We start from the raw sequence: 20,094 nt of genomic DNA, 5'->3' as shown, positions 1-20,094 counted from the left end.
ATATGAAGAGGCCTTGAGAAGCTGATAAAGTGGTGAGTAAGGCAAATACAATGTTGTTGAAACCTGAAATTAATTATGAGGACATAGCTTTAGTGCAACGTTCCTTTAAATATAAAACTAACAACTGAAGTATCTTTATCCATAAGTGAAATGAGACACATCCATTTCAACAAATTTGTGCTAAATGTGACTTTAAACTCCACAAATACAATATTGTTGATGTTTTCAGCTTAATAAAGTTAAAGAGCTGAGTTTACACCAACTGTGCCTATAGTGTAGTCATTTTGCCAAAGTACATTCCAAAAATGTCAATGTTAATTTTGTGGAGCCTTTTAAAAGCAACATAATAGACCAGCAGTTTTATTGAAAATTGTGAGCGTTAACTGAGATAATGAGAATGTGCCACTGAAGCATGAATATTTGCAACTTCTATGTAGGTAGGTTTTATTCTTATGCACAATTTCACTAGGGTAATGTTTGCTCTTTGTGCCCTCTGTCCTAATGTCCTAGGGTAGCAACATGCAGCCAAAATGACCTCAGGGTCCTTCCTCCCGGGAGTTCTCCTCACCCCCCCCCCGCCTGCCCAGTGTTCAGACTACCTGTTCATCCAGTTCTAGCTGAACAGTAGTCTGCACATTGGTTAGGCTGGAAAGGGACACTTGCGCAGACACGCACACACCTCTGGCCAGGATGGGTGACGAGCATGAATAACCGCAGTGTGCAATAGTTCATCCGACCAACACGTCTCCAGTCTTTATATAATCCTATGTGTTGGTGCCAAGTCAACTGAAAATCGTTATTAAATACTTGTTTAAATGCGGCAATGACGAAGAATTTCTCTCACCTCCTCGTCTTTGTACCAGGACAGAGACTCCGCAGTCAAGACAAACCAGTACTCCTTGGAGCCTCCCTTCATGATGCTAATGTTAATGGTTAGCCAGCCTTTCCTGATCACCTGCACAACAAGCAGAAGAGGTGGAATAAAGCAAGAAAAGGACAACAGAGGGAAAAGGGTACCGGAAGGATGAAAGGAAAAGGTTTTATCAGTGTGAGTCATAGATGAGTAATATGAGGAGCCCATTAAATATGCCACTATTAATAATAGAATGTGAATGACACTAATAAAATCTGAAATACTTACCTCATAGGTCACTGTCATTTTGGTTGTTGTCAGTGTATAACATGCTTTCATTTGACATTCAATATCATTTGTACATGGATTAGAACAAAGGGGTGTGGATTTAGTGTCAAACCAGCAGTGTGGGACAGTGAGACAGCACAGCATGCACAGTAACACACACACATACACACACAGAGTTGCTGCGCTACACATAAACAAAAGCATTGAATGTTTACATGAAAATTCTTAGGTGAGTTGTTAACTGTACCCTAAACACTGAGCCAAAGGGCCAAGGGAAGGTGGGTCGTCTGTGTCATCAGGTCAGTAGAAGCTAGCCTATTTCTTTATTGATTTTTTTTTGTTCTTTCTTTTTTTATAGTTAGCATTAAGAGGGTTAAATGTTCAAGATTTGAATCGGAGATAAGAGAGCATGTTAGATCTAATGGAGGTGAATGCAAACAACATGTAGTGAAAATTATGAGACACAGAGGCGGGTAGTTCTCTTGAGGGACAAAAAAATTCAAAAGCAAAAGTAGAAATGTAAAGATGGAAAGGCAAGTCAATGAATCCCTCAGAGACAAATATGCCATGCCTCTCATTTTCTAGCATTGTGTCCTATTCAGTTTTAGTAAAACTGTGGAAACATTTCCTATCCCATGCTCTTTTGTACTGCTTCTTTATTCAGCAGAGGACTAGAGGAAGTTAAGTGGAAAAGGTCTCTATAGTTAATTGGCTCCCTTCTATTACATGGGAAGAAATGCAGAAATGTATGAACTAATCTGGGGACTAGCCTTGGCGAGGAAATTATACCGGTTTTGAGAAATGTTTAATGAAAATTAAATCCCCTGCGCTATTATCTTTTAGATGTTGACAATTAGAATAAAAAGACGATATTAGTGAAAGGCGTTTGTCATTCAGGTCATGGAACTCGCTGACAGATCTTATCATGGCAACTGATCGGAGAGATGAAGGAGCTCCTTGAAAGAGAGGCCAAAAAAAAAAAAAAAAAAAAAAATCCTCAAATTAAGGAATTAAGCAAGTCCAGTTGTCACAATAAGATTCATCAGTGAATGACGTACAAGAGTGTCATGGATGAAAAGCTTTCAGCTCTGCTCTAATGGTGAGTATGACAATGCTTCTGAAATGTGTTACAGTGCATCTGAGAGCACAATGATTTCAAGGAGAGCAGTCCAAGTGACTAGACTGAAATTTGCCAGTGATTTTCTCGACAATTTTGGAAAGAATGAAGCATTATGTCTGAGAAAAATAAGCTCTTGTCAATACCATGATTAGTCAACAGACTGGACAATTAGTAAGTGCTCCATAACAAGTAGTCAAGGTATAAATTAAGTGTATCTTTGGGTGGAGGATTTTTTACAATCATTGGGAAATCAGGTATTAGGCCAATATTAAGCAGGTAGGTACATTAACATGTTTTTAGTAATAAGGAAAAATAAAGCAAATAAATTCTGAACGCAAGAGTATTGTGTATTATTGATTGGATTGCTCCAACACCCCAATTACGTCACGGATGATTCTCACAAAGCAAACTTTTGATCACCATGCATGTGGCGGCAGCAGAGGTATGAATGCAATTACGTGAGAACTGAAGCCGTCTGGGTTCAATGGTCGATTTCTCGCGGTGGTCTTTCATAGGGATAAACAGTACTGCCAATCACAAGACTTTTTTTGAAGGCCAAATATTCATTTCTTGTTCAGTTGAGAAAAAGGTAGCATGTTAGTGTCAATCCAGTTAATAGCAATTACTGGTTTATTAATACACAACCCAGAATTACAACAAAACTTGTGGTTATTGTAAAGACAGTTCCAAATTACTGGTAACTGCGCAGCAATGCTAAGGATTGTGACCGATATCACTTTAATCAGTCTTGAGACTCTACCTTCTCCTCCTGGATCTCTCCAAATACGGCAAGCTGCAGAAGGGTAGAAGAGCTCAGTTTGGCGTGAGGAGGCCCATTTGCCCTCTTGTGTTATCACCACGAAGTCTGTCTTCTCACACTAACCCGCTGCTAGCAGGGCTGACCGGTATATGAAGGCCTCAGTTCCTCTGCATGGCCTACCCCTGCTGCCCCCTGGCAAGGTGTGGTTTATATGTGTGTGGTACTTACCAGAATTTCACCCTGCGGTAATAAGAAGGGGGGGATCGAGGCAAATTGGAAGGAGGGGCAGTAAAAAAATCATGCCCAGAGGAAGGAGAAAGCAAGCCAGCAAAGATGAAGGACAGAGACGAAGATGAGGTTGAAAAAAAGGGGGGGTGTGGAAACAAGGGAGAATAACAATGTCGAAGTTCAGTATATAATGAAGAGAGGGGAATTTGAAAGAAGAGTGGGAGAACCCAAAGCAACACCAAAGAATGGCATATGGAGAGAGATAGGGGGAGGGAGAGTGAGAGGGAGAAACAGAGCAAGAACAGTAAACATGCAATTAGAATTACTTCCAGAATATATATCCATTTGGTTATGTCATGTTTGTTGCTCAGTTGATAAGTTCATGCACACTCTGAATTTAAATACAAAAGTTGCTTGTGAGTTAATTGGAGGGTAAAAAAAAAAAACAACCAAAATAATACTGTGATTAATTGCTTCATTGTAGAACAACATGCCTGGGACACATGCAAACAATAAATAATAGCCCCTGAAACCAATGCCTTTTTCAGAAAAGTCAGGAAACAGGAGTCCTTACAGGCAGCTTTGCCCTCAGGGAAATAGCATATTCACAGCTCAGGGTTTTACTAACTTATGGTGAAATTAGACAGCCTGTGCAACATATTGCTTTAAAACAGTGAAGTTCCCTACTCAAAATGATGTGCAATGTAGCTGTTGTTACAGTTTTCAGTAAGTTACCAGCCTGTGGTCTTAACCAGCACTACAGTCACTTGTGTTTGATTAATCAATAAGCTAGCAATGGGAGGCATCAGTTGAGGGTGACTAAAATCTGGAAAGAGCAGAGCTAACTGATGAAACATACCTGGTTGGGTATGGCCCTCTTCTTGTTTGCAGACGTGTTCCTCTGCTGGGCACTGTCAGGGAATTATGGTGACAGAAAATTAAAATTAAATGATGCCACAAAAAAAAGCTGGCGCACACACAAAATATTCTTGGCAATTCAAATTGTTGAATCACTTTTTATAAATCTCGAGGGTAATTTATGATTACACAAATGTTTGACTTCGAAAAGATGCTGTACAATAATCTCCACAAAATAAAGGGTCAAACCACCTCTCACACAAAAAAACACACACCCCTACATCCTTTCTGTCAGCCCACCTGTTGTTGCCGTACCCTGGGGGGCTACCATCATCCAGCCTTCTGTTGTCAAGACTGAAAGTGATGTCATAAGAACCATTAAACAGCCCTAGCTGACCTCCAAAAAGTTACTGGAATCCACTCGCCATGCAGATGCAGGCAGTAAATCCGCATAAAAACACACACACACACACACACACACACACAAACACAAGGACTAACTATGTTGCTCTACCAATAATATTACGGCAACAGAGAAAGCGGGCTCAGATCAGCTTCATGCTACTGTAGCTGCTACGCTACGGACTCTGTGAAGCCAATCACCAACACAAAACCACTTGAACACTATCCCAAAATAATGTTAAATGCTTTGCGGAGCACATGTGAGATTGCAAAACGGCAGCTACAAGTAAATGTGATTAACTACTTAATTAGCTCCACTCTGTCAACTGGCCCGGTGAGTAATCTTTATCACAACAGTAAACAGCCTGTATCAGACAGGAAGTTTATCCGTCACCAAATGTGACGAAGTAATATTACTGCATGCAGATGAGAAGGTGGGAGACTAATGTGACCTTGATCCTGGCGGTATCCGCCTCCCCCACAGAGACACACATGCTCTTCCGTGGCTGGATCTCTAATTGGCATGCTTAATCATATTGATACATCACAGCTTCCAAACATGAGGGAAATTACAAGCAACACTTCTCCGCTGTCGTTAAATGGATATGAATGCTTAAAGTCTCAAAATGAAACGGGAGCTGTATTACGCGATGACGGTTGGCTGAGGTGTTACAGAGCCTCCCTTGTGTCAATATGCAGACCCACAAGTATACCACAGACATCAGGTATACTGAATTTGATCAGGATAGCAGTGCCTGCGTTGAGATTGCCGTCACTTTCGGAAAGCTGTAAGTTTGGTGAGAGAGGGTACATACTTTGCAAAGCCAATGAAGTCCTCGTGGTTGGTGTTTATGTAGGACAGCTCAATGTCAATCAGCAGCAAAACCTTGATTATAACCAGAAAATTATGATTAGGATGGAGAGGTCAGAATCAAATGCATTTTCCAAAAGAGGTACAAAGCAAGGACCTGATTGGCTTCTAATTTTTCACACTGAACTTGAAATTAAATCTGATGTTTCAAAACGACATCGCTATACATTTGTGTTTACAAGTGGGTGGAATTTTTTTGAAATGACGTTTTTTGCAAAGGTGTCGTTTCTGCATAAGGTCGGGAAACTTTCAATAGATCAAATGTCTAAGATCGAGACGCCGGCACCTCACCTGGTCCTTACTCTTTCCTTCTCGTTCTCGAATGTGGGTGGTCACGATCCTCTCGGTCTCCTCTCTCAGCCTGGGGTATGAATTGAGCTGAAAGACAGCAGGACACACAACTGCAGCACTGACCAGAGACAACGCCACAGACATGTGAGCTTGAAACAAGTGAGACTTACCAATATGTATCAAAGAGAAACAGGAGTGAGAAGTTAGAAATAATATGAGAACAGAGAAAAAGGGAGAGTCAAGTGACATTTCAGTGCCACACATATCAACCACAAACAGGCACATAAATACTTTAGTGACTGTCTGTTCTACAAGCATTTACTATCAGCCAGGACTGGGTCCATCCACGAAAATGTGATGTTGTATAAATGTGGGTTCCCCCTCTATCATTACATTTTATGAAAAAAAAACAACAACAATACTAATAATAATTAGAATTTAGTTACTGAACTAACAAATAAGTGATTGAGTCCTTTTTTAAAATATATCCTGTCTGGCTGATTGTAGACATGGGAGTGGTTATGATTAGTGACGTCTGGAGGAGGGAAAATAATGACGTGAGGGTCTTTTGCAGCAGATGTAAATTTGAGAGCGGAGCGGTCAACTTTGCTCTATTATGTCATGAGGATGTAGTACACTTGTTTGTTCACAAGATGGCAGTAGATCCGTGTTGCCATGGAAACACTGAATTCAAGCTGTAATTTTGCCCTGAGCCCACAGGCTCCAGTATTGCCTCCTGACTCAACATTCCTTGTTTCCCGTCCAGTTCGGCAGACAAAACATCAATTGGCTGTGAGGGTTTGAGGGTTTGAGATCTGCTCTGCCCAAACCCAAAAACCAAACTGGATGTTGGACAGGAAAAGGAGAAGGAAGCAATTTCCAGGTGGGGTGAAACACTTTAATGATCTGATGATGATGATGATGATAATGATGAACAGCATGTTGAAGAGGGCCTGAGGAAATTTTAAGTTGTGCTTAAAATTTTAGATGTGATTTAAAAAAGAAATGCTTGAGCTTAGTGCTGGGCGACATGGCAAAAGAAAAAAAAAATTAGTGACAAATTTTGCATCATGGCTACTTTCTGCCTTGTTTTGAAATTTTGTATGTCAAGGTCTTGGATTTAGGGTCATTTATTCAACTTCCAGGAGTATAACAGATATAAAGAACATTTATCTTGTAAAAAAGACTTAAAATAAAAGAATGTAAATAGTTACAAAAGGGAAACTCATTTAACAGTATAAACTGCAACATTGTAAATGCTGACCTTAAATATAAATGCATAGCCATGAACTTTTACATGACCTCTTCCTTTAGAAAACAATCATAGTAGTTTGTCTGCACTATGTTCCCCCTGGGAAGCCTCGCTGGAGTCCAGTCTTTCAATAATCGCTTTGAGGCCTCTTTCTAGTCTGCAATGTTATCACATTTGAAATGTCCCTGCACGGCTTGCTTTTCCTGTTGTGTGCAGTTTCGCTATTGCAGTGGCGGCTCTGACCTCATCCTTAAATGTGTTGAACAAATACACACACTTTCCGCATAGGCGATGACATAAGTCCTTAAGGTTTCTGCAGCTGTTCCCACCAATGGCTCAACAAACCTCACCAAGTCATGTATAGTCTCTGAATTATACTTCTTTTTTTTAAAACGGGGAAAAAAAAGCATCCCCTCTGACAGATACAGACCCTGTGCTAAATTCATTCAGCTACACTCTTTGTCCACCATCACCATTCTGGTTTCTTGCAAGGCAAGTTAAGACCCATCTCTGAATAGACTGTTACCTGGTAGAAACTATATTTTATAAAATTGTGCCACAGTGTTTTATCCTGTTTAGCATTAGTTGTAGGTAATTATTTGTTAAGTTTAGTAACTGTTTAAGTGTAAGACACTCAGTCAGGTAATACTATTCCTTGTGCGGTTCTGTTTCATAGTGAAATGAATAGCAAGCTCTGTGAGGAACACTTTAAACACTAAAATCTCGCCTTGGGCAATTAAGAATTTAAGCGGAAAGCAAAAAAGATAAAACTAGGACACCGCCCAGCACTAATTGATCTGAATGACTTTTGTTTTCTTTTTTTAAATGGGAGGGGAGGGAGCAGAGCTGGGTAATAGACACACAACAGCAAAGGTGTGGCTGATTTCACAGTGGAAATGGGCATTTGAGAGCAAAGCATCTCTTGTCTAATCATGCCATCCTCTGATATTCCTTGTTACCTTGACGGCACACTTCATGATGAGTGCGGTGAGCTCGGACACCACGAGATCCACGCATTTGAGACTAGGCTCTTTGAGTTTGAGGATCTGCTTTTTGACTATTGCCTCGAAAGCCAGGTCAGGGGTGAAGAGCCCCGTTCTGCAAGGGTTTAAGGTTAGATTGCATGTGGTGGCACAACACAGAGGAACAGATTAGTTTAAGAAAACAGGACAGACAGGGAGAAAAGAGAGAGAAAAAGTCTTTGTTCAGTTAGTCATTAGAAGTTGTTTACAGAAAGCCCAAGCAGAAGAGAAGGACAAGCCAAAGGTTTTCACAGTCTATTCCTTTACGAGTTGGGCTCTCGAAATCTAAGTCAGAAATGCCCAGATGGACAGGTCTAACAGCAGGCCTGATTAATTAGAGCTTAAGCAACCGGTGCTTAAATGGCTGACCCCTGTGCTGTGAGACCTGTAGCTTGTCCATGAAAAGAAAGAGATGCTCAGACAAGTCGAGTCCCTGATACATCTCGTACTCACAGCCACAAGTCACCTGTCACAACACTCCACAACATGACCGCTGCCTACACACGGGGCTCATTGCATTGGGCTGTTTTGAGGGCAAACTACACAGAACAACTTTATGAATTCCTTTTAAAAGGTTTTTCAGTGCAAACTTGACCCGTAGTTCTAGAAAGAAACAGTTGCTGATCTGTCTTAGTGTACCCTCTGCCTTGCCCACGGTTGCCCCTGCCCTATGTCTCGGCTAGGTCGGGAGATGCCGGACACCTGCAGTACCTTGTTGGTGCACTGCCTGACTGTGTTGATGAGCTCCTGAATGACCAGATCGATACATTTGAGACAGGGTGTTTTCAGCTTAACGATCTGCTTTTTCACGATGGCCTCAAACGCCAGGTCTGGAGTGAACAGCCCCGTTCTGAGGATGCACAGAGAGACAGAGGCACAGTGGCAGACAGATGGAACGGTTAACAGAAATATGGGCCAAAAAAAAAAAACAAGACACAAATACACATGAATAGAATGATGATCAGACAACCAAAAAGAAAAAAAAAAAGACAAAAAGATAAGAGGGCCTGGTAAAACACAACAGCAAATGAGATGAAAGACACAATAGTATTTCAATAACAAATGGTAACATAAAACAACAAATGTGGATGGAACACAGGAACAATTTGACGAAACCTCAGAGTAGATAGGGACTACCGCTTCTTTCAGTGGAGAGATGTAGGGATTGAAAAGACAGCAAGAAAAAATGGAACGGAGGAAATAATTTCATATGCATTGGGGAAAACTGAATACACGGTTCTGAGCTAGATATTCAATTCTATGAGAGTTCAGCCCAATTATGAAAACTTGATATATCTGCTTGAAATCAGCCACTTATCCTTCATGTGGCTTCAGCAGTATTTGATTCAATAAGAAACAACAGAGTACTTTGGAGACCATGTAGCTTTTTTGCTCTACTTGCCGAACACCATGAACGTTCTTGATTGCGTGGCTGATTTCCCGCCTTAGGTCCTTCTCATCAAAAACAATCTAAGGGCCGGGGGAAAAAAAAAATATATCAACAAAGCTCTAGATTACAATAGCCTTTATGCCCCCTTGAGGATGCAGCACTAACCTTTACTAGTTCAAAGGGAAAGCGTTCATGGAAAATGCGGTTGATCTTGGCGCCACCCGACAGCTCATTGGTGTCCACCTGGTCCCCAGAGCCCTCAATACACTTCTCAAAGTCCACGCCAAACTGCTGCACCATCCTGTAATGTTACACAAAAGGAAAAGGCTGGATACCAGATAATGGCAGGGCACACAATCAGTGAACACATTGGCAGATAAGTCTGCTAATAAAAGGTAATAAAAGGTGAGTCCAGTGCAGGTGTTGTCTAGCATAGCTACCACATGTTATCTCACTCCCAACCATATCCACAGTAGATTTTTTATTGAGGAAACATTTATATACGCTTACTGCAACAAGGCCTTGGTCTTGCGTGTTGGATCATCTGGACGGAAATTCTTGTACTCCTCCACCTCTTTCTCCAGAGAGAGAAGCTGACTCTGCAGCTTACTGCGCAGACCAGGCAGGGTGTCCCTGATGTGGTTGGTCAGTTGCTAGATACAGAGATTGGTGGTGATATTATTTTCTGATCATTAACAATCACAAAGGAAAGAAAATGATGCAGACCTGGTTCAGGGTCTTCTGTAGATGCGGTGTGCCCATTCGTTCTGCTATATGTCTATAAGCAGGGTGGGAGAGGAAGAATTTTCTTTCCGCTGCCAGGGCAGCACGAATATCCTTCTTGCCATCAATGTCTTTTTGACTGCGGTTCACTACACCAATGTAGCCTATACAACAAATTGACAATTACAGGATGAAAAATAAAGATTCACAACAAAATCTGAAAGATCTGCCGGGGCTCCATTGCTATCTAGAAAACCACCAGCTTGCTGGTAAGATGCAAAATAAAACTGTCTGGGGCCAACACAGAAGCCAGTTAGTCTTTACTACTTGCATTAAAGTAAGCTGATCATGAGCTCCTTAGGACTTTAATAAACATCGGATTAAATGATTTAAATTGGGATAAATTAAACCAACCATTGATAGGGTTTGTGACACAAAGCATGTATGCACCATTTCACAGCCAATGGAAAATGTTTGCTCGATGGCAAACGATGTGAAAATTGTAAATCGACACTTGATGCTGTTCCCGTATTCAGGATTTTGCAATGATTTAAATATAGATTCAAGATTTCTCACCTCTCCGCAGGGGCAAAAGTTTATTTTCAAGGATATCTTTTGCATCAGTCCCTTCGTCCATGAGGTCCAGTTTTGTTATAACACCAATGGTGCGCAGACCTGCGCACAAATATTCAAAAGCACCAATCAAATGGAACCCTGTAGTTAATGCAATGGGTTTTACATACAAACATTTTCCAAGCGTTTATGTAACAAAGCTCATTTTTTTTTGTCTGTGAGATCGAGCCAAAGAACCCACATAGGCACTGGGGGGACATGCAAACTCTAGCCTACAGCCTTGAACTCAGGGACTTCTTGCGATGAGGATGAGCGCTCACCACTATACCACCATGTTTCCCGCAGGATGGCAAAGTGTCTGCAATTAAACAAGACTTACCGGTTGGGGAATGCTCTGTTCAATTCTACACTACCCTTAACTCATAAGCTACAAAAAAAAGCAATTTGCCATTGTTTACCCTGTGGGTCCACTTCCTTGGCAATCTTCAGGGCATCGGAGTTGGCCAGGTCAGTGTTGGCAGGGGTGACAGCCAGGATCAGACAGCTGTCCTTGGTGATGAACTGCAGCAGCATGTCCCTGATCTGATGCTCTATGTCTACAGGCTGATCTCCAACAGCAACCTTCGTCATTCCCGGGAGATCGATGAGGGTCAGGTTCAGCACTGTATCCCATGGACAGAGTTGATAAAAAGATGACATTTTAAAAACACTGTTTCTTCCGGATACTATCTAGATACTATGATGATCACGATCAAATTCCATGAGCGTAGGCTAAGGATGTAAGAAAACAAAAACCACCACATATCAAGCCTCCCTTCAATATATATGGATACATTATATTTATATGTGGGGTGGGGGTTTAGTCTGCATCAACATTACTTTAGTAAGTAGACATTCACTACTGAACATAAATACAGCCCGGAATTATTTACAAGTATTTCTGAGAGATAAAATGAAAATGTCAAATCTGTCCCCAGGGTGAGCTGCTACTAGGTGAACAGCAATGTTTACAGCAGCCATTCAGAAATGCCTTAAAATTACATTAGTTAAGAAGCTGTTTGTTATGTTTATCCAGGTGATGAAAACGACTACACTTTATCTTGTTAGTTCTCATCTGTAATACCTTGGTATCATATATATTTAAGTAATACGAGTAGGATCTTACAACGATTTTAATGTGTTCGAACAGTTCACACATAATAATGGATGTAAGAGTTGTCCATCAAATAATTAACCAGATATAACACGTATTCCCAAAGAAGCAGATAATGCCCCATATTTATTTTGTAAGACTAAATTCTACACTACTATTAGAAAAAGACAGCCATGTGTTTACAAAATGTGACTTTTCCAGTATGCCTGGTGTGCATTACCGTTTGGTGAGTAGATCCTCAGGTTAATTGGGATGGGAGAGATGCCTTTGTTGGAGCCTGTTATCCTGTCAGTCTCCGCCTCGATTTCGGCCCGTACTTCATCAAAATCCACAAACTTCTTTGCTTTGCAGTGCAGGAATTCAGCATATTCTAAACAATGGTGCAGGGTGACATACAGTTGGGGGTGTGGGGTAAAATAAAGTAGAGGGAAGACAGTAAGGAAGAATCATAAGTTAAAGAAAATAAAGGTAGCAGATAATGGACAGTGAACTTTGCTTGAGGCACTGTAGCAGAGGCCACACGAAGGGCAATAATGAAAGGAGACAGAGATGTGGCTGTGCACAGGACTGACGCACTCACCTGCTTTATTGTTGACCAGCTGCAAAATAAGAGGTCTGCGAGTAACAATGCCTGATCCCCGTGGAAGAAAGTCCCTAGGTGAGACAGACAAAGAGCACGTAAAATAAACCGCAGAATTGTTAAGAGTACAGAGAATAAAAGGAAGAGAAATCCAAACGTGTTGAGTAAAAGGGTCATTCAAAATAAATAAATAAATAAACAAGAAAAGAAAGAGAGTGACAAAAGAGTGTTCAATTATCAACTACACTCCAAGTCCATTTCATCACAGCATTACCTCGGCTAAATTGATGGGCATGGGGGAATTTCATGCCCCCAACTTGTCTCACAACAAATCAGATGTGACAAAGTCATTCTCTCTCATCAGTCAGCTTTTAAAGATCTGTTCAAATGCACCCAATGCTTTGGTTGATAAAAATCAAAAATAAATACATGCTTTTACTATTTTAAATTTATGGGAAAAAAAATTGGTGTGGACAATTATCCTGTTACTCTTTCTTGTACTGGAAAGAGACAAATCGAAATGTTACAGGAGGACAGATCCTACCACTATCAATGACAAAGAACTGCATGGATACTAGAAGACTCAGACTGAGAGGAAATCAGATCTGTTTCTCTGATCATGTCTCTAGGATGGTCTATTTGCACTGTTTGCAAATTGCCATTTTAAATTTGGTTTGTTTAGAAAGCACCAACCTTGCAGTATGTTTATAGTAATAATATTTGTGTTTCAGCGACATGGCCTTTTGAAACATGACTATATGGTTCAGCATCTCACCATCTAAACAATTGCACTGTCAAGAAGGGCTGCTGGGCCGCTGTGAAATAATTCAGTCCAATCTTCCATAAAATCAGCTCTACTCCAGACTTCAAAATATGTCTTATAAAATCATGGGGGATACAATGATGCAAAATTTATGGGTCTAGCCAGTATATCAACCAACCTACCACCATTATGCTGTCACCCTGATCACATTCAGTGTTTTTCTGGGCTTATTCGATTTTTATTCTTCAGCACGTTGAACACAACTCCAACCCTGAACACACTGTCTGACAGTGTGCAACAGAGATATTGTGCATTTGATTTGCTCACAACTGAGTTTGTCTCAAGTACTATCTATGGCATTTTTCTCATGATTCTTTTATTATATTCACAGGGAGAAGAGCTTCTTAGAACAGAAGTATCATTTCATCACCTGCAGCCTCACTGTTCACTGGTTGCTCTGAGTGTGAGTGAGTGTGTGTGCGTGTGTGTGTACGTGCATCCATGTGCACAAAGCCCTGCCCTTGGTACATCTCTAACACAGTAGCAGAGATTTGACATTATTCTTGTTTCATTTGTGAATGAAAAAAAAAACTTGAGACAGATCATTAAACAAACCAGATATTGCGCAGGAACATGACATTCCTAAAATTGGGGTTTAAACGGAGACAACGGAGAACCATTTCAAAGCTTTTTTTATTGCAGTATTAGCAAAAATGTAGTTGAGGGATTTCTTTAATGTTGGCCAAAAATGTTCTGCCAGTGCTTCACTAAGACTCCTCCTCTCTTCCTCTGTACTCTCCTCCCAAATTTTAGAGACACTCTGCAAACATTCTACATCTGGTGGTAATCATGAACTGTGAAACTAACATGTCACCAGCCAGCATTTTCCTGATTCTCCTTACTGCAAGAACTATAAGCCTGAATGTAACATATAACGGTGCAAAAGCTGCCTGCTGACTTCAGAATGGAAGTGATTCATCAGCCACAGGACAAGAGAAAAGAGTGGACTGCCTGCCATTACAGGACTGCGGTCCTCACATGAAACAGTAGGGAACATTCTGGGTGTTCCTTACATCAGCAAAAAGCCACGGGTCTGTGGTTCAACACTGATGCTGTGTCATGCATATAATGTGAAGCATGCGGGATTTGTCTGAGCGCCAGACAGTATAGATGGCTCTGAAAGGGTGAGGGAGGAGAAAACATACACTTGATGAAGAGCAAAGCTATAGGCTCAGGAAATCAAAAGCAAATTACTGGGCATGGAGGAAAAAAAATAAAATCTTCAAGCAACTGCTAATGCAATGATTCAGCTCTCCAGTTACAGACCACTCCCACTGGAGCTTCAGTACTCAAACATTGCCTCATTACTTCAACAAGTGGCCATTGGAATGGATGACAAGCGGTATAATAAAGTGCTATCAAGTCGTAGGGTTATTTGAAAAAAATGAAAAAAATGACTTATTCTGCAGATTTATAAATCATACACACAATTGTACCAGTCTGTTAGTTCACACAAATCAAATCAGATAAGCAGCAATGACATATTGAAAAGAAGCAAGGGGCCTGGATTCCATTATTGATGAGCTGTAAATGATAGACGAGGCTGAGCAGATTGTGTATCATTTCATGCATTATGGATGGCCAAGAATAAGCATCAGTCTGTGAGCCTCCCTCTGCCTCAATAAAAGCAAAAGGAAGAGAGAGTAGGACAGGGAGAGAACAAAAGACACCTTCCCTCCCCCTTTTTGCTTGCCCCAGCAATCTGCCTCTCACAAAACAGGCAGGGCAACTCTCAAGTGAGGAGGACAAGCCCAAAGCTGATCCTCCTTTTCCTGCAATCTAAATGTCTGGTACAGCAACCTTTCAAAGGTGGAAACCCTGTGTGTGAAATTGAGGTCAGTGAATTGCTCTTGAGGGACACAGCAGTGCACAAAAATGTGTCTGTGGTTTAGAAAAATATATCCCATGGGTCTCTGGTGGGGCACTGTACATATAATTATGGCTATCCGCATCACTACACCACAAACTGTCACATTGGGTACCAAAAGGCATCACTGGCCAGCAGAATCTCTAAGTACTGCCAGAGTGCTACCACTTAATGGAAAATCATGACATTTACTTCCACAGTCTTTATGTCTGCAGTGGTGTGCATTTCTGTTCATATTCCAACTGAATTTGCATTTATGTTTACAATATCCAAGAGTAAAAAAAAAAATCCAAGTTTCAATGATAATTTTCCCATCTAGTGTCATGAAAATGCTTAATATGAACAAAAGAATTAGAACACTATCACCAAAAACTTATGAGGAGTGCTTTTTTAGCAATCTGACAGCGTCAAAAAGACAAAAAGCTATGTGAGGTTGCAGTGACAATCAAACTGAATCACTCAAAAAATGAATGCAATGTTTGTATATTCTAATTAAGTTACATCAAAAATGAAAGTGACATTGTATTACAACACAGGATTTCTACTTAATTCTTTGTGCGAAAGAACCATTGTTTTTTCACAAAATTATTAGTAGGACTTTTTAACATAGGACACTGTTCCAACACTACTTTCTACTCAGTCTGATAGCAGCAGATATAATAACAACCTCCACCCAAGACTGCCTGCAAAGCTAGATATGATGCCCTTCCACCTCAGTCGGATGTCTCAGTGCAGGTCAATCCAGATATCAAGACATTCTTGGACCTCATCAAAACGGAGTTAATTACTATCCAAAAACCATAACTACAGTCAAACTCTGAAAAAGATGTAACCGCAGTTTACCCAAATGTAAAAAGGTTGCACCAGAAGCTTTGCTAAATCAGCCCTTGCAACAATGACAGATTTACGAAATAATTTGAAATATTGCTCATGTGATTTCATCATGTTTTCCAACTGGCATAATAGAAAACCTAACCTTAGCCTAAATCTCAAATTATATATGGTTTAGTTTTCAGCTGTTTCCCCTGTTCAATGTTTTTCGTCAAAATGCACACAGCAGTCCAGACTAACTTTGTAATTTCCAAGTTTACCTTTCTTTCTTGTCACAGCAAATACAGAAATATCATATTTATGGATGATTGTTCCCAGCAATCATCTTTGATGGTAAATGAAAACCCCAACACACAATGCAGAAACTGCAATTTGTCAACATCTGTCAAGAATAAAAAAAGGATTACTAGGTAAAGCTATGACTTAAGCTTGTTACCATCATTTTCAGTGAGGAAAATTAAGTGGTCTAGTGTCAAGGCAAAACATCAGGTCAACACCTTCTTGATGAAAATATACACAAAGCAACACCTACAAACACCCACCCAATACACACACAGAAATGTTTACCAATATGCAAAGCTGTTGAGTCAGGGTGATTCGATTAGCAAAGAATTTGATGAGTTTTGGTGTCTTTTGACAAAATAGATGAGAATTTAGGCCAAAGTCACATTACCAATAACAGTCTCATGGCTCAGTAGACAAGCGCAATGCCGTCTGACCTGGCAACTGTGGTTAACGCCCACAAAGTAGCAAATTTGGTGAGTACTGGAAAATCTGAGAACACCGTCCTGCATATGCAGAAATAAATATGACCGAAGAATTGTGTATGAGAAATAACAGTTGAGTTTTGGTATGGCTTGTGACTATGCTGGTTTGGTCTTATGCAGTTGATGTTGGACACACACGCACAATTTCCATAGGTTTACAAAAGGGGCGATTCCATCAACTTGCTCACGTATACACAGATAGCCATGTTTGTCTAAGCATGTGTCAACAAAAGTCAAAATGAGGACGAAGCACAACATCGCAACTCAGTGTCAAATTCACAATGCAGGACGAAAATACATACTGACTAACCACAATACAGAAAACCCGCGCTCAGCAGAAGGGTTGATAAACTGGTCGTCATCTGCGACGCTATGACTTTCTGTATTTTACTACAGTTTTACAAGAAAGAGAAGCCACTTCCCACATATTGAAATACAAACAAACAGATAAGAACACTGATGCAGTACGCAACTTCTTCTATTTCAACTATGAATGTGCCAGTACTATCAAGGAGACAATGAAGATGCAGGAATGCAGTCAAGACCGGAGGTGGTGATGATGATGATTTTAAGGACCATGCTTATATCTGCACATTCAAAAAATGTAATGGGAAAAGACTATGACAGATCCAGATTTGGAAGGGAGTATAGATTTCCATCCATGCAGTTGTCTTAAGTTGATTAACAATGCACAACCCCTGCTTCATGTGGCTGACGAAGCATCATGAAGGATGGCTGATTTACACCGCAAAAATCCTGGACTTGTGATGGACGATGTTAACTAATCCCAATTGGAAATGGAGTATATCAGATAGTTCACACTGTCCATGAATGGTGAATTGACATATTTGAAAATGACTTTTATTGATGCAAAGTGTTCTTCTGATCACTGCATGTCAAGCACTGATTCATCAACAATATGCTGCACCTGGTCCATTAGAAAAATCTTTGGTCCTTGGCATTACCTCAGCACTGAACCAAAACCTTGTCTTAAAATAAGTGTGTCAAAAGAAACACTTTTTCATTTTAAATGATTAAAGAATTCTATAGATTCAATTTACTATCCCTTCCTTTTACATCTCTTCAATGTACCAATTTTCTCAGCTCATGAGTCTATAGATAGACGTAAGACGGCAGGTACACAATTAGTTACTGCAAGTTACACAATGACTGTCTAATCTTACTTTCTTGGGCTAAATAATGTACTGCATACTGAAAGAAAGACAGTGTCAGACATGTATGTGATCAACAGTGCGAATGAGAGAAAAATTACATTCTTCTTAACAATAAATCACCCTGTTTCATTTAGTGTTCCCTTTGTAAACAAGTTTAAAAAACAACCTTTCACATAAAACCTATACCTTACCTGGGGATTCAAAATAACAGTGACAGCGAGAGTAGCTTAGTGTCTAACTTCAGACCTGTTGTACATTCAGGGCACTTGTAAATCATATATTTTACATCGCTTGTTGAATTACTGGATCTTCTGGAGCTCAAACAGGCCCTTGGATCAACAATGAGTCAGTGTGACAAAAGAGAACCTGTTGCTAAATATATATTTCACACCACTTCTCAAGAGCTCTGAGGTTAAACGTAGACTTGACCTTGAGATAAGTTTGACTCCTACTGTTCAGTAGTGCCAAGCCTGAAGTTACCTGTGTGGCAGCTTTATCAGGACGATAACACGATTTGCCTTCATATGCTGAGTGAGAACATGTAGAAGTTTATTTCAATTTTAAGCACATATTTGTGTCAGTTACATCAATGGGGTAGAAAGGGAGGGTCGGCATGAAAGGAAGGTTAAAGCCACCATGAATGTTACGTACAGCTGATGTGCATTGTGGGTGGTCACACCTCTGAATGCGACTCAGCTCATTTAATCTGCAGTGAGATGCAATTCAGTCTGCATGTTTCTTCTTGCCTATGAACAGTTAGGACAAGCTCGGTGTGTTTGCAACCAAAGGCCAATGTACTTCCTCTAGTCTAAAAACTAACCAAGTATGTGAAATAGCACATTCCCTACGCGGGTTGGGTAATACACAGACTGCTCCTCAATGGGGTCAAAACCTGCTAAACAAGCTACTTTTTTTGTTCTAGTATTTCGAGGGTGATCATATAGGAGAGAAACACGGGACTAAGATTGCTGCAGCTCACACTTCAACTAATGCACATGCAGAAAAGAGAGATGTCCTGTCCGATCTATTTTCGTGTGTCAACAGGAAGTTGTGTCTGGTCTGCCTTCTATGTAAGCTTGCACTTTCGGAACAAAAAAAAGCAAAAGCGACCCATTATTTTCAAATGCTGGAATTCGTTCAGTTGCATTGTGAAAATTCCCAAAGGCGGCAGTTCTCACTGGTCACACTACTTTACAACTACTATCCCCCAACACCAAAAGTATGTGTCATTATTCAACTCTAATGCTTTCAACATCAGTGAGGCTGTCATATAATGACAAAAAAGGCATTAAAAAAGACAGCCACAAATAGAAACGTTGTTATGCATTGCGATTTCATTGAAAAACAGTGTTACTCGATGTGCAGTCAATTTAACAGAGTTCAATTCGTAATGAGCTTGGGACTCTATCTTGCCTGAGGAATGTAAGTCTCTCGCCATATCTAATAGACTCTATATAGTTGAGCAAGGAATATCAATAGGGAAAATAAACACCTGGTAGGAGCAAATATCAATCAATATTTTACGTGGACGCAGAGAACTCATAATGGATGTAATTGTTGGGAGAATGTCATCGAAATCATTAGTTTGCCACGTAACTGCAACAAATACGTCCAGTAGTAGCAATGAAGCCAGGCGTATGTTAATACAAGAAAACGTCCCAAATATCGATGACATTCAAAATAGTTAATGAATTCGTACAATTCAAATCGGGTCTATCGGCGTAGACGAAGCCTGAAGCGGGTTAAATTACTCGCGGATTATCAAATTCGGGTTAAATTAATTAGTCACAATCACTCACCTGCCCACAAAATTCTCCAAAACAGAGCTTTTCCCTGCGCTCTGCCCACCGACCACAGCAATCTGGGGAAGATCTAAATTGCAGCTTTGGCCGATGGAACTGAAGGCGTCTTGAAGCTTGTTGACGAGGGGAATCAGGTCTTCCATGCCCCGGTTCCCCATGGCTTCGTTAGCTCGGAGAGCTCAACACAGCACAGAGCGGAGGCTAACGTTAGCCTTTGACTAGTTAGCTTAGCAGCAAGGTGTTCTCGGGTTACTAATGTTACTCACTGAGTCCCGCACCTTTACAAGGCTCAGACTTGACTTTGTACTCCCTCCGTATACACTTGAGCGTTTCCGGGTGGTGTAATTCACACGTCTATCATTTCGGGTGTTTAAAGTACATTCACCGAATACTCAGTCAGTCGAGACGGACGGAAAACTCACAAAACAAAACTTCCTTTACACACACACCATCCGGTTAGGTCAG

The 20,094-nt window shown here is 40.6% G+C and overlaps 1 protein-coding gene across 5 annotated transcripts in view; it reads right to left on the bottom strand.

Moving 5' to 3' along the window:
• dnm2a (dynamin 2a) overlaps nt 1–20,094 on the bottom strand; it is a 27,181-nt gene extending 7,087 nt beyond the window's left edge. For 2 of the 5 annotated variants that reach the window (XM_086176339.1, XM_086176335.1), the window contains exons 1-15: nt 19,627–20,094; nt 12,365–12,438; nt 12,005–12,154; nt 11,090–11,293; nt 10,635–10,733; nt 10,062–10,222; nt 9,846–9,988; nt 9,501–9,636; nt 9,348–9,415; nt 8,657–8,795; nt 5,672–5,758; nt 5,325–5,395; nt 4,109–4,160; nt 3,022–3,054; nt 845–955 (exon numbers count right to left, since the gene is read on the bottom strand). In XM_086176339.1, coding sequence (XP_086032465.1) covers nt 845–955; nt 3,022–3,054; nt 4,109–4,160; nt 5,325–5,395; nt 5,672–5,758; nt 8,657–8,795; nt 9,348–9,415; nt 9,501–9,636; nt 9,846–9,988; nt 10,062–10,222; nt 10,635–10,733; nt 11,090–11,293; nt 12,005–12,154; nt 12,365–12,438; nt 19,627–19,787 — 1,689 coding nt within the window. In that variant the 5' untranslated portion in view covers nt 19,788–20,094. Of the gene's footprint in view, nt 1–844; nt 956–3,021; nt 3,055–3,249; nt 3,262–4,108; nt 4,161–5,324; nt 5,396–5,671; nt 5,759–8,656; nt 8,796–9,347; nt 9,416–9,500; nt 9,637–9,845; nt 9,989–10,061; nt 10,223–10,634; nt 10,734–11,089; nt 11,294–12,004; nt 12,155–12,364; nt 12,439–19,626 lie in introns of all 5 variants that reach the window. The other 3 variants (XM_086176336.1, XM_086176337.1, XM_086176338.1) reach the window with 3 other exon arrangements.

This window comes from Fistularia commersonii, chromosome 28 (assembly GCF_037954325.1).
Source record: "Fistularia commersonii isolate RoL2024-O1a breed Wild chromosome 28, RoL_Fcom_v1.0, whole genome shotgun sequence".
Lineage (NCBI taxonomy): Eukaryota > Metazoa > Chordata > Actinopteri > Syngnathiformes > Fistulariidae > Fistularia > Fistularia commersonii.
This window is presented reverse-complemented; position numbering and strand designations above follow the sequence as displayed.